Raw genomic sequence first — 26281 nt, forward strand, 5'->3', positions numbered from 1 at the left:
GTGTGTGGGTGTGTGTGTGTGTTAGCGTGTGTGTGTGCGTATGTGTGTGTGTGTGTGTGTGCGTGTGTGTGTGTGTGTGTGTGTCTGTGTGTGTGTGTGTGTGTGTGTGTGTGTCTCACCGTGACGGTGTACATGATCTTCTCCGTCCTCAGGTAGGGGTACAGAGCGGAGAACCTCTGAAAGCCTCCGATCACCACGAGCACCGGAGAGAGAGAGACTTCAGAGAGAACTCGAGCGCAGAGCAGCGCTCGACCTGCAGGTAAACAACAACATGAGATAAACATCAATAACGCTGCTTCATGCGACAACATCAACAATCTAACAATGTCCTACAACAACACATCACACACGGAGGATATCTTTATGCATAATTACCACTTTTGCTTTTCAGTTATGGCTTACATGCTACTTTACAGAAGCACGTTGCCAATAAACTACATGTCCCACAATGCATCTCAGAATTTGACTTTTTTTTTTAAATGTCACTTATTTTATTTATTTTTTGACTTTTTTTTCAGAATGTGGCTTTTCTTTTTAAATCATTTTGTGACATTCTCACTGAAGAGACTTGCAATTATTTTCCCTAGACATCTGCTTTCAGACGTAGTTAATTATGAAGTTATTACCCTATCCGATAATAATCCAATGCAGACGCAATAATGTAATATAATACATTATTTTATATATATTAAATATTCATATATGTATTTTTATATAGTCTTAAAGTTACAACCGGCCCTTTGAGTGCAACCTTAATGCTAATGTGGCCCGCAATGAATTTGAGTTTGACACCCCTGGTTTAAGTGCATTTCTTTTTGACTTTTGTTTCACGATAACAGAACTTTGTTCAGATGCATGTTACTAAACAACATCTTTGACCTCTCTTCCACAACACGTCTCCGTGCAGTACCAACAGTCATTCGGCTGACTTTCACATTGGATCTAATCGGTAGATATGCTTTAAAACCCCTCTTCACAACACCTCTTTGCCTTCCAAGAAGAAACTACAAATATGGCGTCGTTTTGCATCACTGCACGGCTGATATAATAGGAGTTGTAGTTTTTAAAGATATCATTGTTCTCTGATTATAAGGTACATTTAATAATTGAAAAGCAGTATGATGTGACAAATCATCCGTCTGTCGGGATAATGGACATCAAGACGGCGATTATTATGAAATGAAACACGTGGTGATTTGGGGGGGGGGGGGCTTCTATTTAGCAGACCCTAGTCCTGTTCAGTTCCTCACTGTCTTCCTGCACGGAGCTGGTGTTGCTGTCGTAGACGACCACGTGCTGCATGCTGTCCACCTCCAGAGCCTCGGGCAGCAGGAACGCGCCTTCTGAATCCTGCACACACAGGAAGTCAGGTATTACCACCAAACCAAGCTGCCGTGGATCCGTAGACGCTCCACACATAACAACATGTAACAAAACAGAAACACACACACTGCTGATTGAAGACGTTATTATATGGTCGTACAACATTATAAGAGCCAGGAGAATGTGTGTCTGAAGAATAACAGAATCTCACTGGTTGTGTACTCTTCCTTTTAGTTTACACAGCACGATACCTTTGGACCTTTTACAGTGTGACACGGTCCTATGCTCAATATTAGCTGCAAACAGACATGTGCACGTTCATGGCACAAAGGTCTGCTTAAATAAACTAAAGGATGAGACTGACGCGCATGACTTACAACTCGAGATCAGACAATATATTTATTTCAGCAACACAACAAGAAGTTTGTTTGTTTTTGTATCTGGGGTTTCCAAGCTGCGGCCCGCGGTCCATTGCGTTGGCCCGCAGCGACTTAACTCATGAACAGAACCAGCCTGAAATATCCCCTTCATATTCCACATGAGCAATCTGAGGCTTCGTCCGGAAAGAATGTCTGAAAGTGGGATCAAGATAAGACAAAAGCAATCAATAAACAACACGTGTTCCTCTAATCAGGAATACAACACGTTTGTATTTATCTCTTAACATTAGAGTCTCTTTTAAAGTGCTGCACAATCTTAACGCGTCTTTCTTCCTGCTGTCTAAAAGGCCTGGTCATTACTTCCATCGTGCCGGCACAGGTTTACCGCATGGCCTCCGTACCGCTTTGACCGCATGGCCTCCGTACCGCTTTGACCGCATGGCCTCCGTACCGCTTTGACCGCATGGCCTCCGTACCGCTTTGACCGCATGACCTCCCTACCGCTTTGACCGCATGGCCTCCGTACCGCTTTGACCGCATGGCCTCCGTACCGCTTTGACCGCATGGCCTCCGTACCGCTTTGACCGCATGGCCTCCGTACCGCTTTGACCACATGGCCTCCGTACCGCTTTGACCGCATGACCTCCCTACCGCTTTGACCACATGGCCTCCGTACCGCTTTGACCGCATGGCCTCCGTACCGCTTTGACCGCATGGCCTCCGTACCGCTTTGACCGCATGACCTCCCTACCGCTTTGACCGCATGGCCTCCGTACCGCTTTGACCGCATGGCCTCCGTACCGCTTTGACCGCATGGCCTCCGTACCGCTTTGACCGCATGGCCTCCGTCCCGCTTTGACCGCATGGCCTCCGTACCGCTTTGACCGCATGACCTCCGTACCGCTTTGACCACATGGCCTCCGTACCGCTTTGACCGCATGGCCTCCGTACCGCTTTGACCGCATGGCCTCCGTCACATGACCTCCGTACCGCTTTGACCACATGGCCTCCGTACCGCTTTGACCACATGACCTCCGTACCGCTTTGACCACATGGCCTCCGTCACATGACCTCCGTACCGCTTTGACCACATGGCCTCCGTACCGCTTTGACCACATGGCCTCCGTACCGCTTTGACCGCATGATCTCTGTACCGCTTTGACCACATGACCTCCGTACCACTTTGACCACATGGCCTCCGTCACATGACCTCCGTACCGCTTTGACCACATGGCCTCCGTACCGCTTTGACCGCATGGCCTCCGTACCGCTTTGACCACATGGCCTCCGTACCGCTTTGACCACATGACCTCCGTACCGCTTTGGCCGCATGGCCTCCGTACCGCTTTGACCACATGACCTCCGTACCGCTTTGACCGCATGGCCTCCGTACCGCTTTGACCACATGGCCTCCGTCACATGACCTCCGTACCGCTTTGACCGCATGGCCTCCGTACTGCTTTGACCACATGGCCTCCGTACCGCTTTGACCACATGGCCTCCGTACCGCTTTGACCGCATGACCTCCGTACCGCTTTGACCGCATGGCCTCCGTACCGCTTTGACCGCATGACCTCCCTACCGCTTTGACCACATGGCCTCCGTACCGCTTTGACCGCATGGCCTCCGTACCGCTTTGACCGCATGGCCTCCGTACCGCTTTGACCGCATGGCCTCCGTACCGCTTTGACCGCATGGCCTCCGTACCGCTTTGACCGCATGGCCTCCGTACCGCTTTGACCGCATGACCTCCGTACCGCTTTGACCGCATGGCCTCCGTACCGCTTTGACCGCATGGCCTCCGTCACATGACCTCCGTACCGCTTTGACCACATGGCCTCCGTACCGCTTTGACCACATGACCTCCGTACCGCTTTGACCACATGGCCTCCGTCACATGACCTCCGTACCGCTTTGACCACATGGCCTCCGTCACATGACCTCCGTACCGCTTTGACCACATGGCCTCCGTACCGCTTTGACCACATGACCTCCGTACCGCTTTGGCCGCATGGCCTCCGTACCGCTTTGACCACATGACCTCCGTACCGCTTTGACCGCATGGCCTCCGTACCGCTTTGACCACATGGCCTCCGTCACATGACCTCCGTACCGCTTTGACCGCATGGCCTCCGTACTGCTTTGACCACATGACCTCCGTACCGCTTTGACCACATGGCCTCCGTACCGCTTTGACCACATGGCCTCCGTACCGCTTTGACCACATGACCTCCGTACCGCTTTGACCGCATGGCCTCCGTACCGCTTTGACCACATGACCTCTGTACCGCTCCGTACCGCTTTGACCACATGACCTCCGTACCAGGGTTTCCGCTAAGATTTTTTTGTCGCCGGTCAAATGTCCGAACAGAATTTATTTTACCGGACAAATCTGAAACTTCCGGTCATGTTTCAATAATAATAATAAGAAGAATAAGAGTTGTGTAGCAGAGTTTCCGTTAGCAGGTAATTACCAAACTAGGACCAGATATGCTGATGTTTAAAACTCAGTTCACGGGGCTCATTTTTATATTGCTTCAGTTTATAATCGTAACAGATCGAAAAATTCAGATTAATTTTTCAATAAATGATTCCACAAACAACGAACAACATAATTATTACATTCAAACAAACTACTTGTAGTAGATGAAGTACATTATTCAAAAGTTTAAATGAACTTTGAATAATAACACGGGAGAAACGGATTCCCCTCTCCCTCCCTCTCTCTCCTGACAGCCCGTCAGTTTCTCATGCAGCGCGCTAAACAGTGGGCGGGGCTTCAGGTGATCATGGAGCAGCTGATCTGATCTCTCTCTCGGTCCGGTTACACTTCACTCGCGTTTATGTCCATATCGATCAAATCCAGCTCTCCTGATCGGCCTTTATAGAGAGCACCGATCAAACTATTAAGAGTGAATATCGGCTGATAATGACCGGCGGCCGATCGATCGGAGCATCGGACATTTTGACCATCAGGTTTTGAATTTACCGGTTTTTATTCAATTTTACCAGCTAAAAACCGGTAATTACCAGCTAACGGAAACCCTGCTCCGTACCGCTTTGACCACATGGCCTCCGTACCGCTTTGACCGCATGACCTCCGTACCGCTTTGACCGCATGGCCTCCGTACCGCTTTGACCGCATGGCCTCCGTACCGCTTTGACCGCATGGCCTCCGTACCGCTTTGACCGCATGGCCTCCGTACCGCTTTGACCGCATGACCTCCGTACCGCTTTGACCGCATGGCCTCCGTACCGCTTTGACCGCATGGCCTCCGTACCGCTTTGACCGCATGGTCTCCGTACCGCTTTGACCACATGGCCTCCGTACCGCTTTGACCGCATGGCCTCCGTACCGCTTTGACCGCATGACCTCCGTACCGCTTTGACCACATGGCCTCCGTACCGCTTTAACCACATGGCCTCCGTACCGCTTTGACCGCATGACCTCCGTACCGCTTTGACCGCATGGCCTCCGTCACATGACCTCCGTACCGCTTTGACCGCATGGCCTCCGTACCGCTTTGACCGCATGACCTCCGTACCGCTTTGACCACATGGCCTCCGTACCGCTTTGACCGCATGGCCTCCGTACCGCTTTGACCGCATGGCCTCCGTACCGCTTTGACCGCATGGCCTCCGTACCGCTTTGACCGCATGGCCTCCGTACCGCTTTGACCGCATGGTCTCCGTACCGCTTTGACCACATGGCCTCCGTACCGCTTTGACCACATGGCCTCCGTACCGCTTTGACCGCATGGCCTCCGTACCGCTTTGACCGCATGGCCTCCGTACCGCTTTGACCACATGGCCCCCGTACAGCTTTGACCACATGGCCTCCGTACCGCTTTGACCGCATGACGTCCGTACCGCTTTGACCGCATGGCCTCCGTCACATGGCCTCCGTACCGCTTTGACCGCATGGCCTCCGTACCGCTTTGACCACATGACCTCCGTACCGCTTTGACCACATGACCTAGTCGGAGGTCATGTGGTCAAAGCGGTACGGAGGCCATGTGGTCAAAGCGGTACGGAGGCCATGCGGTCAAAGCGGTACCACATGACCACATGACTTCCGTACCGCTTTGACCACATGACCTCCGTACCGCTTTGACCACATGACCTCCGTACCACTTTGACCACATGGCCTCCGTACCGCTTTGACCACATGACCTCCGTACCGCTTTGACCACATGACCTCCGTACCGCTTTGACCTTGACCACATGACCTCCGTACCGCTTTGACAGGCTTGGCTGTTATGATGTGACTTGTTCTGTAGTCTTGGGTTTCACGAGCATCTAGAAAGAGACATAAAGAAGTGAGCGACAGCCAGAGAACGAAACCCAACTCACATTGTGGTCGCCAATACTTCCCTTAGGGCACCAGTAGAACACACACACACACGCACACATGCACACGCACACACACGCACGCACACACACACACACACACACACACACACACACACACACACACACACACACACACACACACACACACACACACACACACACACACACACACACACACACACACACGCACAGGAGATGAACAGAGAAAATACACAGACAGACCGTGACACACCTTAAGAGTTAGTCCACTAAGTTACATTTCTAGAGATGCACTTAGTTAATTTAGCTAAAGCTGTTTAACAAATGTAGTGGAGTAAAAAGTACGTAATTTACCTGAAATGTAGTAGAAAGTACGAAGTAGCATAACATAGAAATACTCAAGTGAAGTACAAGTACCTTCAAATTAAAAGTACAGTACTTGGGTAAATGTACTTTCTACTTCTTACATGTTGAACTCAAATACCTGTACTTTCTACTTCTTACATGTTGAACACAAATACCTGTACTTTCTACTTCCTACATGTTGAACACAAATACCTGTACTTTCTACTTCTTACATGTTGAACTCAAATACCTGTACTTTCTACTTCTTACATGTTGAACCCAAATACCTGTACTTTCTACTTCTTACATGTTGAACACAAATACCTGTACTTTCTACTTCCTACATGTTGAACACAAATACCTGTACTTTCTACTTCTCACATGTTGAACCCAAATACCTGTACTTTCTACTTCTTACATGTTGAACACAAATACCTGTACTTTCTACTTCTTACATGTTGAACCCAAATACCTGTACTTTCTACTTCTTACATGTTGAACTCAAATACCTGTACTTTCTACTTCTTACACTTTGAACTCAAATACCTGTACTTTCTACTTCTCTCATGTTGAACACAAATACCTGTACTTTCTACTTCTTACATGTTGAACCCAAATACCTGTATTTTCTACTTCTTACATGTTGAACTCAAATACCTGTACTTTCTACTTCTCTCATGTTGAACACAAATACCTGTACTTTCTACTTCTTACATGTTGAACTCAAATACCTGTACTTTCTACTTCTCTCATGTTGAACTCAAATACCTGTACTTTCTACTTCTTACATGCTGAACTCAAATACCTGTACTTTCTACTTCTCTCATGTTGAACACAAATACCTGTACTTTCTACTTCTTACATGTTGAACTCAAATACCTGTACTTTCTACTTCTTACATGTTGAACTCAAATACCTGTACTTTCTACTTCTCTCATGTTGAACACAAATACCTGTACTTTCTACTTCTTACATGTTGAACCCAAATACCTGTATTTTCTACTTCTTACATGCTGAACTCAAATACCTGTACTTTCTACTTCTTACATGTTGAACTCAAATACCTGTACTTTCTACTTCTCTCATGTTGAACACAAATACCTGTACTTTCTACTTCTCACATGTTGAACTCAAATACCTGTACTTTCTACTTCTCACATGTTGAACTCAAATACCTGTACTTTCTACTTCTCTCATGTTGAACTCAAATACCTGTACTTTCTACTTCTTACATGTTGAACTCAAATACCTGTACTTTCTACTTCTTACATGTTGAACCCAAATACCTGTACTTTCTACTTCTTACATGTTGAACTCAAATACCTGTACTTTCTACTTCTTACATGCTGAACTCAAATACCTGTACTTTCTACTTCTCACATGTTGAACTCAAATACCTGTACTTTCTACTTCTCTCATGTTGAACTCAAATACCTGTACTTTCTACTTCTGACATGTTGAACCCAAATACCTGTACTTTCTACTTCTTACATGTTGAACTCAAATACCTGTACTTTCTACTTCTTACACTTTGAACTCAAATACCTGTACTTTCTACTTCTCTCATGTTGAACACAAATACCTGTACTTTCTACTTCTTACATGTTGAACTCAAATACCTGTACTTTCTACTTCTTACACTTTGAACTCAAATACCTGTACTTTCTACTTCTCTCATGTTGAACACAAATACCTGTACTTTCTACTTCTCACATGTTGAACTCAAATACCTGTACTTTCTACTTCTCTCATGTTGAACTCAAATACCTGTACTTTCTACTTCTGACATGTTGAACCCAAATACCTGTACTTTCTACTTCTTACATGTTGAACTCAAATACCTGTACTTTCTACTTCTTACACTTTGAACTCAAATACCTGTACTTTCTACTTCTCTCATGTTGAACACAAATACCTGTACTTTCTACTTCTCTCATTTCCCAAACAGCTGGTTCCTTTAGTCTGAATGTGTGTTGGTGCGTGGTCATTATTCGTTAGAGTGACTGCGTGCCTATTGGTTGGAACACGATCCGTGTATCCATCACTTTCTGGTCTTCTCTAAAGAAGAGGGACCAATGGAAACGTTGTCATGTAGCCGTTGTTCAGCATGGAAACATTCATTAGCTAACAATGACATTATTGTTCTATTAATATAAAGGGAGGTCAGGTACTCTTTAAAACAGCTGCTAGTTATGGGTACTTTTTACTGAAGTCCATTTCAAAGCCGATCTTTACTTTGACTTGAGTAAAGAAGTTTAGTCAGTACTTCTACTTTCACCAGAGTATTTTTAAACACGAGTAAGGATGTGTGTGTACTTCTCCATCTCTGTCTCTTACCGATCAGACAGAGGTAGTTGATCTCCGCCAGCCTCGCGCCGCTCCTGTTCAGCAGGTTGTAGAGCACCGAGGGCTCACAGGGCTTTATCTCCGCCATGAGAGGAGAGTCAACCAGGAGCAGATAACAACACAACACAACACAACACAACAACAACAACAACAACTACTACAACTACTACAACTCACTGAAGCTGCGAGTCAAACACAACATCTGCACCCGAGCTGCATAGCAACAAGGAAAGAACACTGTCTGTTTACGTCTGTTACTAAGCAACTCTGCGTCTTCCCTGATTGGTTGTCGGCGATGAAGTCTTCTTAAAGTCACAGGCACACCTTTTATGACTTTAAATCACTCGGTTGAAATGTTTTAAAGTCATATAATCAGAGGAGGGAAGTAATTAAGTAGATTTACTCAAGTACTGTACTATAGGGATTTGTACTTTACTTGAGTATTTCCATTTGATGCTACTGTGTACTTCTACTCCATACAGTTCAGAGGTGCATGACGTACTTTGACTCCACTGTATGTAATACCTTTAGTTAGTTACGTTATTTATATTTGATATATCCTAATTCATGGTTTTAGCATTTGGCCTATTTAGTATGTTAACTTTTTTATTCTAAAAGGTTGTCATGTTGGGAGATACACATTAGATTTATCTATTTCAGACGGTCAAGGAATACATTAACTTCAGATACGCTGTGAAATGTATTGTGTACATTTACAGTAATGTTTTACAATGCTCACTGTACATTGTAAATAAATAAACTAAAGTTTGCAAAAATAATTACAATCCCTTTCATTTCAATTTAAAAAATCACATGTGTCGTGTTTGTTTCAACCCAATTGTTGTTGTTGACGCCAACAGTGTTTTTGTTGTGTGTATTAACATCAGAATCAGGTTGATCACCAGTTGACACGTGCAGTACGAGGAGTTTGACTTGATGTCGTGGTGCAGACATAAAAGTAAAACAAGAATTAAAAACACAGATAGAAAACTATTTAAAGAAAACTATAATAACATTAAAACAGTATTTACTTTGCAATAGAATTGGAAACATATGAGTTGTTGTAACATTAGGAACATGGAGCTGTCTAAGCAAACGTCCACACACAGGCGTTTGTTCCCGCTGAGAACAGCATGTTCTGATCGAGGCTGAAAGAAGGCCTGTGTTCTCCGTCAGTCTCAGGTCATGCTGCTGCGCTGACAGCAACACAAGACCGAGAGCAAGATGAAGACGGAGGCTGCTGCAACAACTCAAACCATCCCCTGGATTGTATTGCTCCTGGGTCTCGGTTCCTACACCTCAGGTATGCAACAGCTCCTTTCCCTTCACAGTCACGTGTCTGTGCACTGCACCTGAACGACCGTGTTTCTGATGCAGCAAATAAATTACAGCTGATACGTGATGGTGTCAGTATACGGGAATAAAGAAAATACAAAGTGCAGGTTTGATTTTGAGGGCTTATGAAACAACCAGAGGGTCCTCCCGGTAGAGTAAACAACAGCATTTCATATCGTCAGACATTCAGGTACGGTTTTATAGTTGTATATTCAAATGAAATATAAATGAAACATGCAAACGCTTTCACAAAATGTCTTACCAGATGTTTTGGGGGATGTTCTGCAGGGTGAGATGAAAATAAGTACTCAAATATTGTACTTTTGAGTTAAATATAGAGTTGTCTGCTATACTACGTGTTTCCTAACCCTAACCCTGACTTCAATGAAAGACATTTATGCACAGAAAAACTCAAAAGTGTTTATAAAACCTGATGTTTACTAGACGACCGTTTATTAATATAGCCAAACATTGTTCTAACTTATTCTGAACATTATTCGTTTATTGGGTGTTTTTTCTGAATTCTTCTGTTTAATACTTTGTCTACTTTGTGCCTATAAGCGAAGCAGAGGATCTGCATACTTCCTCTTGTGTTATAGTAACATTATGTAATGTCCGTGGAAGTGAAGACACTGCAGAACGATCACAAAGGTGTTATGTGTTGCTGGGGACTTGGGTGGCATTAGACTGCGTGGGCGCTTGTAGCCTCGTGCGGTAATACAGTATTGTTTCTCCAGAAAGTGGTTTGATTTATTCCCAGCTGTGGATGTGTGTCGTCACTGCGCTGCTCTGTGTCTGCAGCGCTAGCATTGCATCTGGATTGTTTTCATGAACTGGCAAGAAGGAGATCTGCAGAAACAATCCGCGCCGTTGTTGGCCCATCCCGAGGAATGACAGCTGGTGACACGTGACGCTGCTCAGTGTCCAGAGGAGACGGGCGTGGTGCCTGCGGAGGAAGCTCCGAAGAGAAACTGATCCGTGATTCAGGGACAACGTTTGTCTTCTGTTATATTTAATAAAGTAATAAAGAAAGTGAAGTCGAAATGTAGGAAAACCTCGCCTACTCTCGCCTCAGGGGATATATTTGTATTTATACATGTTACATCTATATACTTACTTGTATATTTGCATAGTGCATTTATTGTGTACAGACTGCTGATAGATGTGTCTATAAGTGACTGTTTGCACTCTGGTACAGACCCTCTTCATTGCGGTACACTCTGTCTGCATTACGTAATGACAATCAAGTAATCTAATCTACCTCATCCTCAGAGGAGAGAGAAGTTGTGCCCCCAGAACACAGCTCACAGTCAAACTATAGCCAAATGGTCCCACAAGTCTCGTAGGCATCGTCTAAACATCCCCATCATGAAACCTCCCAGTCCTTCAACCATTTTTAAATCCAGCTTCTACTTCCTTTGCCCTCTGAAATGTAAACCCTTAACAAACGTCTCTGTTAAAAACATACAAGACTAAACATACATATTAGCAGAGTAAAAGGCAGTCAGAGTATGTTTTGAATTATTATATGATAATTTGACACGACAGTGCCCACATCGAATAACGATCAGCTTTCACATTTAGCCTGCGATCTGTGAATACACAGCGGTATGTCCAAGAAATAACGTTCATGTTGGATTATTCCACTGAACGCAATGTACTTTACTGAGGTCCAATGCAGAACGTAATACTGTGTCTGAATGTACGCATTGAATTGATATTATGAGTTCAGTAACACTCATATATTTGATATTTAATATTTAAATGATATAAGCCTTCCGTGCAATACGAGGGGAATCGTGACATTTCATTTATTATTTATTTATGTACATATTCCCTATCATGTCTATTTTAAGTCCCATTTATTATTTTTATAGTGTCTTGTTGTTGCGTGTTGGCACCTTGAGTTTATTGTAATGTCGTTGTACCTGTACAATGACAACCTGTACCAAGTCGTCTGACCGCATCGCCCCCGTCCTCATCCAGCTTCACTGGCTCCCTGTTCAGCACCGGATTGACCACACAAACCTTCTGCTTCCATACAAAGCCCTCAACAACCTCACCCCCACCTCTCTCTCAAACCTCCTCCAGGAATACCCCCCCCCCCCGCTCCCTGCGCTCGTCCTCAGCCGGACTCCTGACTGTCCCCACCTCCCGCCTTAGCACCATGGGAGCCAGGGCTTTGAGCTGCACCGCGCCCAGGCTCTGGAACTCTCTGCCTCCACACATCGAACAGTCTGACTCCATCACGACATTCAGATACCACCGGTTTAAACTGGCCTCCTCACTCTAACACACATTCAGCCTGCCATCACAGACCCCCCTCTCACTCGTCACTCCACTCTCTTGTCTGGCCTGTTTTATGCTTTGATGCTGCTGTATTGTCGGTTCGATTAACTTGTGTTCCGTTTTTGTTTTAGCTGTTTTAACTTTTAAATGCACTGTAAGGCGACCTTGGGTGTCCTGAAAGGCGCCTCGAAATAAAATGTATTATTATTATTATCTATCTATAAGTATGGCAAAATCTAAAAAAGTACTTCCTGTCACGGTTGAGTGAAGAAAGCCGGACCCAGATGCAGATAAATCTGATAAACCTTTAATTCAAGGATAATGAAACTAACTCAGACGAAACAGAACACTCACCGGTGAACTCGGTCACCAACACGAGACGAACCGACAAAGACAGACAGAAAAACCAGAACTTAAATACACACAAGACTAATCACACAAACAAGACACAGGTGAGGAGGGAGGAGAACACACGGGGGCACCAGGTGCACACAATCGGGTGATCAGACACACCGGGGAAACTAACGACAGGGAACCACAGACAGATCTAACCCAGACACAACGCAGACGGATCGAGACGAAGACACTTCCCTGATGTTGAAATCATACTCTCACCGCCCGACTGCCATTGGTTACGTAACGGGAAAGGCGGGACTTGTTGCCCATATGGGAATCATGAGGGCTGAGAAGTTGCTTTAAATAGAGATCTTGAAATAGACGGCGGTATGTCGTTCAAGTGTGATTATTCCTCTGTCCACAGTGTTCTTCACTTCGGTCCAACGCCAGCGATGAGTGGTGTGTCTTCTTTGTGGCAATGCGTAATACTGGGTCTGAGGTTACGTGTTTCAGTACTAACGATTGCTATTATGAGTTCATTAGCACTGATAAGTATGGCAAAACGAAATTGCGTATTGGTTACGTGAATGGAAATCATTAGGGCCTAAAAGTGGCTGATTGCGAAGTTATTTTACCTCCTCCATTCGTTACAGTTCACAAACAGGTTGGTGGCATCTGCTCCGAGTCATTCCAGGGCCAAGAAGAATATGGAAAAGGGACAGAACATATTGAAACTTCATAATGCACTTGATTATAAGGCAGACACGTCTTAGTAATAGTTGTTGGAGGACATCAGGACTTGCCTCTTCGGGGATGTTGTCGGTGTGGTTTTATTGACTGCCTTGAGTCTCAAGACGCTGCCTTTCCTTCTCCTAATTCTTCACCTTGTTGCACTCGTTATCTTTAAGACAGGACTTTATCAATCCTGGGGGAAGTTGCTCTGAGATATAGATGCTGTCGTTTAACTTGTAGAAGAGAGAAGTTGCAATACGGTGGACATTAAAAATAAATCTAATACTGAACCTATTTTCTCTGCCTTGAGTCTTAAAACGCTGCTTTTTTCCCCCTACTCCATAACCTTTTGTATTTGGTATCTTTAAGATGAAGATGAGACAGAACTCTATGTATCCTGAAGGACGTTGCTCTGCAGTTGAAATGTAGATGGCATTTGGGCAGAGATGGAACAAGTACACACATCCTTTACTCAAGTAGAAGTACAGATACTCGTGTTTAAAAGTACTCTGGTGAAAGTAGAAGTACTGACTAAACTTCTACAGGTATTTGAGTTCAACATGTGAGAAGTAGAAAGTACAGGTATTTGTGTTCAACATGTAAGAAGTAGAAAGTACAGGTATTTGTGTTCAACATGAGAGAAGTAGAAAGTACAGGTATTTGAGTTCAACATGAGAGAAGTAGAAAGCACAGGTATTTGTGTTCAACATGAGAGAAGTAGAAAGTACAGGTATTTGAGTTCAACATGTGAGAAGTAGAAAGTACAGGTATTTGGGTTCAACATGTAAGAAGTAGAAAGTACAGGTATTTGAGTTCAACATGTAAGAAGTAGAAAGTACAGGTATTTGTGTTCAACATGTAAGAAGTAGAAAGTACAGGTATTTGAGTTCAACATGTAAGAAGTAGAAAGTACAGGTATTTGAGTTCAACATGTAAGAAGTAGAAAGTACAGGTATTTGTGTTCAACATGTAAGAAGTAGAAAGTACAGGTATTTGTGTTCAACATGAGAGAAGTAGAAAGCACAGGTATTTGTGTTCAACATGAGAGAAGTAGAAAGTACAGGTATTTGAGTTCAACATGTGAGAAGTAGAAAGTACAGGTATTTGGGTTCAACATGTAAGAAGTAGAAAGTACAGGTATTTGAGTTCAACATGTAAGAAGTAGAAAGTACAGGTATTTGTGTTCAACATGTAAGAAGTAGAAAGTACAGGTATTTGAGTTCAACATGAGAGAAGTAGAAAGTACAGGTATTTGTGTTCAACATGAGAGAAGTAGAAAGTACAGGTATTTGAGTTCAACATGTGAGAAGTAGAAAGTACAGGTATTTGGGTTCAACATGTGAGAAGTAGAAAGTACAGGTATTTGTGTTCAACATGAGAGAAGTAGAAAGTACAGGTATTTGAGTTCAACATGTAAGAAGTAGAAAGTACAGGTATTTGAGTTCAACATGAGAGAAGTAGAAAGTACAGGTATTTGTGTTCAACATGAGAGAAGTAGAAAGTACAGGTATTTGAGTTCAACATGTAAGAAGTAGAAAGTACAGGTATTTGGGTTCAACATGTAAGAAGTAGAAAGTACAGGTACTTGTGTTCAACATGTGAGAAGTAGAAAGTACAGGTATTTGAGTTCAACATGTGAGAAGTAGAAAGTACAGGTATTTGTGTTCAACATGTAAGAAGTAGAAAGTACAGGTATTTAGTTCAACATGTAAGAAGTAGAAAGTACAGGTATTTGTGTTCAACATGTAAGAAGTAGAAAGTACAGGTATTTGAGTTCAATATGTAAGAAGTAGAAAGTACAGGTATTTGTGTTCATCATGTAAGAAGTAGAAAGTACAGGTATTTGAGTTCAACATGAGAGAAGTAGAAAGTACAGGTATTTGAGTTCAACATGTGAGAAGTAGAAAGTACAGGTATTTGAGTTCAACATGTGAGAAGTAGAAAGTACAGGTATTTGAGTTCAACATGTAAGAAGTAGAAAGTACAGGTATTTGAGTTCAACATGTGAGAAGTAGAAAGTACAGGTATTTGAGTTCAACATGTGAGAAGTAGAAAGTACAGGTATTTGTGTTCAACGTGTAAGAAGTAGAAAGTACAGGTATTTGAGTTCAACATGTGAGAAGTAGAAAGTACAGGTATTTGAGTTCAACATGTAAGAAGTAGAAAGTACAGGTATTTGAGTTCAACATGTGAGAAGTAGAAAGTACAGGTATTTGTGTTCAACATGTAAGAAGTAGAAAGTACAGGTACTTGTGTTCAACATGTGAGAAGTAGAAAGTACAGGTATTTGAGTTCAACATGTGAGAAGTAGAAAGTACAGGTATTTGTGTTCAACATGTAAGAAGTAGAAAGTACAGGTACTTGTGTTCAACATGTGAGAAGTAGAAAGTACAGGTATTTGAGTTCAACATGTAAGAAGTAGAAAGTACAGGTATTTGTGTTCAACATGTAAGAAGTAGAAAGTACAGGTACTTGTGTTCAACATGTGAGAAGTAGAAAGTACAGGTATTTGAGTTCAACATGTGAGAAGTAGAAAGTACAGGTATTTGTGTTCAACATGTAAGAAGTAGAAAGTACAGGTATTTTAGTTCAACATGTAAGAAGTAGAAAGTACAGGTATTTGTGTTCAACATGTAAGAAGTAGAAAGTACAGGTATTTGAGTTCAACATGTAAGAAGTAGAAAGTACAGGTATTTGTGTTCATCATGTAAGAAGTAGAAAGTACAGGTATTTGAGTTCAACATGAGAGAAGTAGAAAGTACAGGTATTTGAGTTCAACATGTGAGAAGTAGAAAGTACAGGTATTTGAGTTCAACATGTGAGAAGTAGAAAGTACAGGTATTTGAGTTCAACATGTAAGAAGTAGAAAGTACAGGTATTTGAGTTCAACATGTGAGAAGTAGAAAGTACAGGTATTTGTGTTCAACGTGTAAGAAGTAGAAAGTACAGGTATTTGTGTTCAACATGTAAGAAGTAGAAAGTACAGGTATTTGTGTTCAACATGAGAGAAGTAGAAAGTACAGGTATTTGAGTTCAACATGTAAGAAGTAGAAAGTACAGGTATTTGAGTTCAACATGTAAGAAGTAGAAAGTACAGGTATTTGAGTTCAACATGTGAGAAGTAGAAAGTACAGGTATTTGTGTTCAACATGTAAGAAGTAGAAAGTACAGGTATTTGTGTTCAACATGAGAGAAGTAGAAAGTACAGGTATTTGAGTTCAACATGTAAGAAGTAGAAAGTACAGGTATTTGAGTTCAACATGTGAGAAGTAGAAATGTTACTCCGCTGCTTCCCACCTCTGCATACGGGTTAGACATGAAAGATACATCTAATACACAGACCTATTTCCTCTGTCTCTCTGCAGGTGGGGTGTCGGCGGTGAATATGAGCATCCCTAACACCCTCCTCAGAGGCACCGTTGGGGGGGAAGCCGTTCTCTCCGTCTGCTACAACAGCTTCAGTCTGGATCTGCCCGTCATCAAGTGGCAGCTGAAGAGGGAGAAGTCCATCACGGTGGTCCAGTCGATAGGAACCGACATCATCGGGACGCTGAGGCCGGAGTATCGAGACCGAATCCTGGTGTTTGAGAACGGGACTCTGCTCCTCCACAACCTCCGACTCTCCGACAACGGGACGTACGACGTGGAGATCTCTATCACAGACGATACGTTCACTGGAGAGGGAAGCATCACACTGACCGTGGATGGTAAGAAAACGAGACGAAAGACATTCAAATAGAGTCTCGATTAACAGGCTGGTGAAATAGCAATAATATCAGTGGTGGCAAAGTAGGGTCATCCACTTCTCAGATAGAGAGTTTTATATCGATGCTATGGGGGGAAGAGCTACTAATGACATTATTGATAATAAATATTTCACCAAGTTTCTAAGAGACATTTGAAGACAGATGCAAGGAACTTGGCTTCACGATGATTGTGTCTAAAGCCCTTCAATTGTGTTTTATAGTCAAGAGTATATCGATTTTTTTATCGTCACGGTCTACTGTTTATTTTCTACTTTTGAATTCTGTTTTAATTCTGTTTTGAGATGTTTAATTTCTACTCATGTGCAATGCCTTGTTTTGTTGTTTTTGATGCTGCTGCAACGCAATAATGTCCCAATTTAGCATCCATAAAGTACCTCTTATCTTATCTTATAAGTAGAGATGTCCCGATCCGATCACGTGATTTTCCAAAAATCGGGGATCGGGATTATTTTTTTTTTTTTTAATACATTTTTTTATTTTTATTTAATGTTACAAAAAAAAAATGACCATGTTCACGTCTTAAAGTCATCCTGAGGACTTAGTTTTGGTTTAAAATCACACAACATCATGTATGTGTTGCTTCCTTTGGGCTTGTTTTCATAGACCTGCTTATTCCTCTCAAAGCAACAGAGTGGGCGCAGTGTCTAATAGCAGCAGCAAGCTAACGAGAGGCTACGTTCAGCTGGTGACTCGGGAGTCGGGACAGAGAAAATGTCAGGAGTTTGGAAGTATTATAAAATTGAAAGCGAAGGCAGTGTAACAGCCAGATGCAATGTTTGCAAGGCAGAGGTTCCGCGTGGTGGAAAGAACAGAGCTACGTTCAACACGACCAATCTAATACGCCACCTGAGAAACAAACACCAACAACAACACGACGAGTACACAGCGGCCACTCAGGTAACGGCACTGAAGCAACCGACACTTTCAGAGACTTCTAAAGGAAAGAGAAACTGCCCCAGAACAGAGAAAAGGCCACAAACATAACAGCCAAGATAGCTGAATTCATCGCGTTGGATGACCAGCCTGTTATCTTTTACCTTTTTTCTCTCTTAATGCATTGCATAAAGATCGGATCGGGAAAAATCGGTATCGGCAGATTGTCAAAATCAAATGATCGGAATCGGGAGCAAAAAAAGGTGATCGGGACATCCCTACTTATAAGCATTTTTGGGACTGATTCACATGGGCTCTGTCTTACTATAGACTCCCACTCACTATCTCAAGGCTACTAAACTTATCGCATCAAAACAAATAAAGGGACCAGAGGCCTGCTGTCAGTTCAACCTGGCTTAACTAATCCTAACAAACTTGATCCTACGACGTTGGTCATCAACTCGGGAAGTCAACCCAGGGATTTTCAGTCCGGCTACGAGTGCATTTCTCCGGTAACTAACGTCAGAACAGAATAGAATCCTTTATTGTTAATGTTGTCGATCATTATAGGATTTTTAAGTAAGCTTGCCACAAATCTCATAATAGTCCGATTGTACGAGATTTGCAGTGATTTTCTTTAAACGTTGCATCGTCGGTAATTCATTGCAGGCCGTCTTTGTGTCTTCATCGTCTTAAACTTTGGGCACCGAGCTCTGATTGGTCAGTAGACGGAGCTTTAACTCGAGTTGATCTCTTATCTTGAACGTAACCTGCTCTGGAGAAGAAGTTACGATGGCTCTTCACCCCGACCAGAAGTGAACCAGCTTCGTAGGACTGGAAACCGTGAAGTTTCCTCGCTAACCACAAATCCTGCCTCGTAGTACTGTTCTTTCTTTGTCTGTTTACATGTTGGAAATGATTGTATCTCCTATATCCAGAGTCTATATCCAGGCCCTTCATCCACATGGAGACGACATCGGTTCTGGAGCTCAGTGAAAACGTGGTCCTGAACTGCTCCCATGATAACGGCACCAAGACTGCATACCGGTGGTTCAAAGGGGGGAAGCTGCTGAGCAACAGGACGCGGTTCGTGTTGTCTCCGGATCAGAAGTTCCTGACCATCATGCGAGTCTTGATGGCGGACGACGATATCTACATCTGCATGGTGGAGAATCCTGTGGGCAACATGACGAGCCTGCCCATCAAACTGACCGTCTACAGTAAGTTATATTTAATAACGCTTCTATTCAATACCAATCATGTTTAAGTGAATGCAACGTTACCTTACTGGGATGTGTGTGTTGTTGGACGATACGACCGGACACAAATAAGATGTGTTCAGTTCGATTTGTTTGTTTACAATAATCGGTGATACCTAAAAGTATTGGAAACGCTCAATAAGACAGATAACGACCAGCTCTGATCACAGTTCATTATAAATTCAAATGTTATGGCAATCGATGTTGAAATATTTCATTCAGGAATATGAATCTCAACACATTGGATCACCAAAGTAATAGGAATCTACTCCCAGGCCACTGGATGTATTTCATGGTAATCCATCCCAAAGTCTTTAGAAATTAAAGTGGCCAACATTACCTGTGGTTTTGTAACATCCCGTCATGTCTGCTAAATTATTCATGTCATGTTAATCAGGTTATTGTTTCACGCTTAGTTCATAGCCCAGGTTAGATTTATGTTTAGTCAAGTCTTTTTGTTCACCTGTCTAGTCCTGTCATCGCACTTCCTGTTTTATTTTGTACTTAAAGGTGGGGTAGGTAAGTTTGAGAAACCGGCTCGAGATCGCTAGAATTTGAAAATACACAACCGGAGAAAATCTGCCCCTTCCTCACAGAGCCCCTCCTCCAACACACACGAACGCGCACATGACCAATGAGGGCACGAGATAAGTGTGTGCCCCGATGGAAGGCTGACAGGCAGGTAGGCCATCCAGTCCGTTTAGCCGGTACTTTTTACAGCTCCACGGCTTCAATAGATGACATTTTTTTATGGATTTGTTGTCAAAGCACTTCAGATATTCATTGCTATCGGGATGTTAAGAGCATTCCATGGAATATAACAAAACGTGTATCTCGAGCCGGTTTCTGAAACGTACCTACCCCACCTTTAACTCTTGTCTCTCATTTCAGCCCCCCTTACTTCCTCCCTTTGTGTGTTTTCCCGCCACCCTCAGCGTCTGCCCCGCCCCTGATTGTTTCCACCTGTTCCCACTCACCTCATGGATAAATAGTCCTGTCTCCCTTTGTCCTGTGCCAGTTCGTCTTGTGCCATTAAGAGAGCCAGCTTGTCTCGCCAAGAGATGTTGTACTTTGTGATCATCGTCAAGTGTATTTAGTTTGTAGTTTGCCTTGCTACGTGATTTTAGTTTGAACTTTATACTTCTCCAAAGTAAAGACCTTTTGAACGACAAACTTTATTTTGAGTCGTGCGTTTGAGTCCAAGTGTCTGTCAAGGTTCTTAACAGGTTTAAATGTAGACTCCAATATGTTATCAATACTCAACAAGTAATGTTCTGTGAAATCCTGCCTGGCACGCTGCCTTGTTTTTCTGTTTATAATGTGTGTTCCCTGTAATGTTGCAAACAGGAAGGAGCTCGCTCTACATCATCCTCTCCACTGGAGGCATCTTCCTCCTCATCACGTTGGTCACAATATGTGCCTGCTGGACGCCTAACAAAAAGTAAGAGTTGCTCAGAAGCTGAAAGGATCGTACACGTGCAGCTTCTTCTGCATCTCATCTTGTGCTAACGTTTCCATGGCGATGAGGCAGCTAGCTCGGCTCAGGAAACCAGCTAACCGTGCCACGAGATCTCCTCAGGGTGCTCTTAAAATAACTATAGTGGAAACACTGGTGGGATTTGTATCTAACATAACGTGAACCCTGAACTTAAAGGATACTCTTCCCCCCCCCCCATTAAATCACGAACGATGTATTTGTATGGAAGTTTTAGATATTTTCAGCTGCCTTTCCATAAATGTAGTTACTACCAACTCCGAATCCGTCGTCTGGACCCTGAGTCTGTAATAAAGTTTTCATTCATTCATCACTCCTTGAAAAGTCGATTTAATTTGCAAACCACTCGGCTTGCGTACGGCCATGATAAGCTAAAGACTGTTTTAAATCATCACACTATAGCCGCGTTCACACTGCGGTACTTTTCCCACGAAGGTTAATGCGAACTTAGTTCATGATCGCGTTCACAACAAAAAGAGCCGGTACTAAAAGTAGTTCATGCGAACCTTTTTACCCCCTCGAAAGTCCCTGCTAGAAAGCAGGGACGGCTCTTTTTGAGAAAAGAGCTATATTCCTGATTGGCTGGGCGGATTGCAAACCACGCCCCGTAAAACTCCCAAAAAGTTTTGTGAAGCCGCCATTTTATTATCCTCGCATTAGCATTATTAGCATTAGCATTAGCCCAGCGCAGAAACGCAGAGAGACTAACTTATGGCAACACACAATAAAACATGGGAGCGGTGGAGATGAGGAGGTGTCGGCGTTCTGGCGATTTACTCGGAAGGCTTCAGTAGAAGCTGCTGGGACCCCCAGCAGCTTCTACTGGAGCCTTCCCCAACTCCGGGGACTTCCGGCCGGGGACTCCGGGCGGCAGTATACGCCGTGAAGTGGGTTGCGGCCTGCCAGTAAACCCAAAGCAGAAGAAGAAGAAGTGACGTCAGCGGCTTCATTTGCCTAATCCTCTCCCAGGGACTTTTTCTGGTGTGAACGCGATCTGTACTTAGTTCATGAGCACTAAAGAGTTCGCATGAACATTTGTGGGAAAAGTGCCGCAGTGTGAACGCGGCTAATGACATCATGCTTTGGTATCATGTCGATAGGAAAAGGAACCACCACCCAGCTGGAAACCCCGTCTACAGATACAACGACTACTCTGATTGCTTACGAATCACTCACGCAGGTATAGTGCCGTAACATCTTTCACATAAAGTGATCATATCATCTAGAGGCTTAATCCCAACACCTAATGTACTGAACGACCCTCCACTTTGTGCCACAGATGATTTGCTTCCCAAAAGGACGGAGCGTAATGGAATAAATGCCGTGACGTCGCTTTACGTCCTGCAGCAGAAGGTAACCCTCTCGATGATCTAAAGTACAAATGCATTTAATGAACCTGGTAGATAATTGTTAGCAGAATTGGGAAGTAACTAAGTACATCCACTACATGTATTAATACCTTTAGTTACTTCTCAGATGAAGGATATGAAATATAATCAGGTGTTGAATCAGACTTTAGTTCCACTTGGAGTAAATCCACCAGCTACCCTGCAGTCTACAAAGTACTTCAGACTAGCTGCACCTTCACCAGCTACCCTGCAGTCTACAAAGTACTTCAGACTAGCTGCACCTCCACCAGCTACCCTGCAGTCTACAAAGTACTTCAGACTAGCTGCACCTTCACCAGCTACCCTGCAGTCTACAAAGTACTTCAGACTAGCTGCACCTTCACCAGCTACCCTGCAGTCTACAAAGTACTTCAGACTAGCTGCACCTTCACCAGCTACCCTGCAGTCTACAAAGTACTTCAGACTAGCTGCACCTCCACCAGCTACCCTGCAGTCTACAAAGTACTTCAGACTAGCTGCACCTTCACCAGCTACCCTGCAGTCTACAAAGTACTTCAGACTAGCTGCACCTCCACCAGCTACCCTGCAGTCTACAAAGTACTTCAGACTAGCTGCACCTTCACCAGCTACCCTGCAGTCTACAAAGTACTTCAGACTAGCTGCACCTTCACCAGCTACCCTGCAGTCTACAAAGTACTTCAGACTAGCTGCTCCTTCACCAGCTCTGAGAACACTTTCATGATCAATCATTATAAAACATATATATATATTATTCTGAAATGGACCAATCTGCACAACGACTACTTTCACCGTCTTTCACTATATTTAGATGAGAATACTTTCTACTTTCACTTGAGGAACATTTTGAATGCAGGACTTTTACTGTGACAGAGTATTCATACACTCTGGTACTTCTACTTTTACTCAAGTACAAGATCTGAGTACTTCTACTTTTACTCAAGCATAAGATCTGAGTACTTCTACTTTTACTCAAGCATAAGATCTGAGTACTTCTACTTTTACTCAAGTACAAGATCTGAGTACTTCTACTTTTACTCAAGTACAAGATCTGAGTACTTCTACTTTTACTCAAGTACCAGATCTGAGTACTTCTACTTTTACTCAAGTACAATATCTGAGTACTTCTACTGTTACTCAAGTCAATATCTGAGTACTTCTACTGTTACTCAAGTACAAGACCTGAGTACTTCTACTTTTACTCAAGTACCAGATCTGAGTACTTCTACTGTTACTCAAGTACAAGACCTGAGTACTTCTACTTTTACTCAAGAACAAGATCTGAGTACTTCTACTGTTACTCAAGTACAAGATCTGAGTACTTCTACTTTTACTCAAGTACAAGATCTAAGTACTTCTACTTTTACTCAAGTACAATATCTGAGTACTTCTACTTGTACTCAAGTACCAGATCTGAGTACTTCTACTGTTACTCAAGTACAAGACCTGAGTACTTCTACTTTTACTCAAGTACCAGATCTGAGTACTTCTACTGTTACTCAAGTACAAGACCTGAGTACTTCTACTGTTACTCAAGTACAATACCTGAGTACTTCTACTTTTACTCAAGTACACGATCTGAGTACTTCTACTTTTACTCAAGTACAAGACCTGAGTAATTCTACTGTTACTCAAGTACACGATCTGAGTACTTCTACTGTTACTCAAGTACACGATCTGAGTACTTCTACTGTTACTCAAGTACACGATCTGAGTACTCCTCCCACCTCTGTTGCTCTGAAGTCGTCCTGTTTTGCAGGAACCTTCCCTCGATGACTCCTCCTCCAACAACAGTATTGGATCTCCTGAATCGGACATCCCTCCATGCTACACCAGTTCCCCAAAACTCAACGATTGTCTCCCGCCTGCCCGCTCGTCCCTCAGGTCGACCTGAAGCCCGTCAGTTTCAGCTCTCCGAACAACAGCAGGTGTCCTTCTGATACCTCCTGAATCCAGAAGCTTTTTACTGCAGATCTGCCTGGATCTCAGGAAGGACCTCAAACCCAGTTCCTGAGGCTTCTCTATATAATGTGATCGAGTGGTGCGAGGTCAAAGGTACTAAAACAAAGATGTAGGCATTTCCTGCTCCCTTGTCTTGAAGTCAATGGTTTTCTGAATGTGTTTTTGGTTTTGAAATAAGGTCTGTGGTTAACACAAGCTGAAGAGATTTCAATGTTTTGTTCTATGAAATGCACAAGTAATTACCCCACTGGGGAATTTAAAAACAGAGGTTGCTAACAAGTGTCTAAATGAGACGACTAAACGTCATCACGCCCAACATTAGCCTCCTTTAGCTTAGCGGTGGTGAAGTCATGTGACCGTGCTGTAGTTCCTTCATAGCCCAACATTAGCCTCCTTTAGCTTAGCGGTGGAGACGTGAAGTCATGTGACCGTCCTGTAGCTCCTTTATAGCCCAACATTAGCCTCCTTTAGCTTAGCGGTGGTGACGTGAAGTCATGTGACCGTGCTGTAGTTCCTTTATAGCCCAACATTAGCCACCTTTAGCTTAGCGGTGGTGAAGTCATGTGACTGAGCTGTAGTTCCTTTATAGCCCAACATTAGCCACCTTTAGCTTAGCGGTGGTGAAGTCATGTGACTGAGCTGTAGTTCCTTTATAGCCCAACATTAGCCACCTTTAGCTTAGCGGTGGTGACGTGAAGTCATGTGACTGAGCTGTAGTTCCTCTGTAGCTCAACATTAGCCACCTTTAGCTTAGCGGTGGTGAAGTCATGTGACTGAGCTGTAGCTCCTTTATAGCCCAACATTAGCCTCCTTTAGCTTAGCGGTGGTGAAGTCATGTGACCGTGCTGTAGTTCCTTTATAGCCCCACATTAGCCACCTTTAGATTAGCGGTGGTGACGTGAAGTCATGTGACCGTGCTGTAGTTCCTTTATAGCCCAACATTAGCCTCCTTTAGCTTAGCGGTGGTGACGTGAAGTCATGTGACCGTGCTGTAGTTCCTTTATAGCCCAACATTAGCCACCTTTAGCTTAGCGGTGGTGACGTGAAGTCATGTGACCGTGCTGTAGTTCCTTTATAGCCCAACATTAGCTTTTTATTTGAAAAATCATAAAGCGGTGTTAATATGTGGAGATTATCCTGCTGAAAAAGACTTGTAAGTATCATCATGTATCAACACCACAGAGAAAATCCCATTGGCTTTCTGTCGAGGGAACAAGGAAGATGCTGACCAACACAAATATGTCACCTCTGCACCACAATATTGCATGGTGATAAGTAGTTTTTCATCAAAAGTACAGTGTAACTTAAAATGAAGTTATTTGAAAGATGGAAGCACATCCTGAAGAGAAGTCATAAGGCAGTGTGACATCAGACACACGTTTAAAACGACTTTAAAATCTCGTTTTGGGGTTTACCACTAACCGCTGTTGTCGTTGGTTTCTGGAAATATATATTATTTGGGAAATGGAGTCTGCAAAAAACTGAAATGGGGTCCGTAAAATGAATATACTTTTGTGCTTTATTGTCAACTGTTGTGTTAAACCATACATGTATCTAAACTTGGTTAAAAAGGGATCATACTCAGAAATGTTGCATTTTTTTAATATTTGACTGTTTTGTGTGAAACTGTATGTTCTGTACTGTTGATGCAATGACACACAGCAGTGACTTGGTAATATTTTGTGAAATAACGTAAATTCCTATTTAATTATACCAGATGATAAAATAGTATTTTATTGAAAATATAGAACAAAGCCATGTTGGTTCACTTTTATACAAATTAAATAAACTGTGAGATATTTCTCATGATTCTTGTCGTGTTTCTCGCCTTCTCTGTCTTTCCAAGATGGAGACATCGAGCCTAATCCCTTTGTGTAAATCAACGAATATTAAAAACTAACAAGTTGTCCTGCATTTGAAATGTTTGCAGTTTAAAAGTTTGGTAAAGTCGAGAACTGTAGATTGATAAAACTACTAAATTAATATCTAAAGGATGCTTTTCTATTTTCTATTTTCTATAGCCTGTAAACTGAACTCCATTAAAGGGGACCTATCATGCAAAAGTCACTTTGTGATGTATTCATCAACACGTGTCCCCGGTGCGTCGGGGAACTCACGCAGCGTCAGGAAATAAACCCTC

The 26281-nt window shown here is 43.2% G+C and overlaps 2 protein-coding genes across 2 annotated transcripts; one reads left to right on the forward strand and one right to left on the reverse strand.

The window, feature by feature from the left end:
* Window positions 1-119: 119 nt before the first annotated feature.
* styxl1 (serine/threonine/tyrosine interacting-like 1) lies at window positions 120-8961 on the reverse strand (the record flags this gene model as incomplete). The annotated part of the gene is made up of 4 exons (XM_034079674.2): window positions 8718-8961; window positions 5941-6002; window positions 1251-1350; window positions 120-253 (listed from the first exon to the last, which is right to left on the reverse strand). Coding segments are annotated over exons 1-4 (393 nt in total), but the record flags the coding sequence as incomplete, so codon positions are not given.
* A 941-nt stretch (window positions 8962-9902) lies between these two features.
* Window positions 9903-26039, forward strand: LOC117443861 (hepatic and glial cell adhesion molecule-like). Its single transcript, XM_034079679.2, has 7 exons — window positions 9903-10029; window positions 16784-17125; window positions 18997-19278; window positions 20665-20758; window positions 21913-21992; window positions 22092-22165; window positions 23939-26039. The coding sequence occupies exons 1-7, from the start codon at window positions 9951-9953 to the stop codon at window positions 24071-24073; spliced, it is 1086 nt and encodes a 361-aa protein (XP_033935570.1). The 5' UTR covers window positions 9903-9950; the 3' UTR covers window positions 24074-26039.
* Window positions 26040-26281: the final 242 nt, after the last annotated feature.

Source organism: Pseudochaenichthys georgianus, unplaced genomic scaffold (genome assembly GCF_902827115.2).
Source record: "Pseudochaenichthys georgianus unplaced genomic scaffold, fPseGeo1.2 scaffold_691_arrow_ctg1, whole genome shotgun sequence".
In the NCBI taxonomy this organism is placed as follows: Eukaryota; Metazoa; Chordata; class Actinopteri; order Perciformes; family Channichthyidae; genus Pseudochaenichthys; species Pseudochaenichthys georgianus.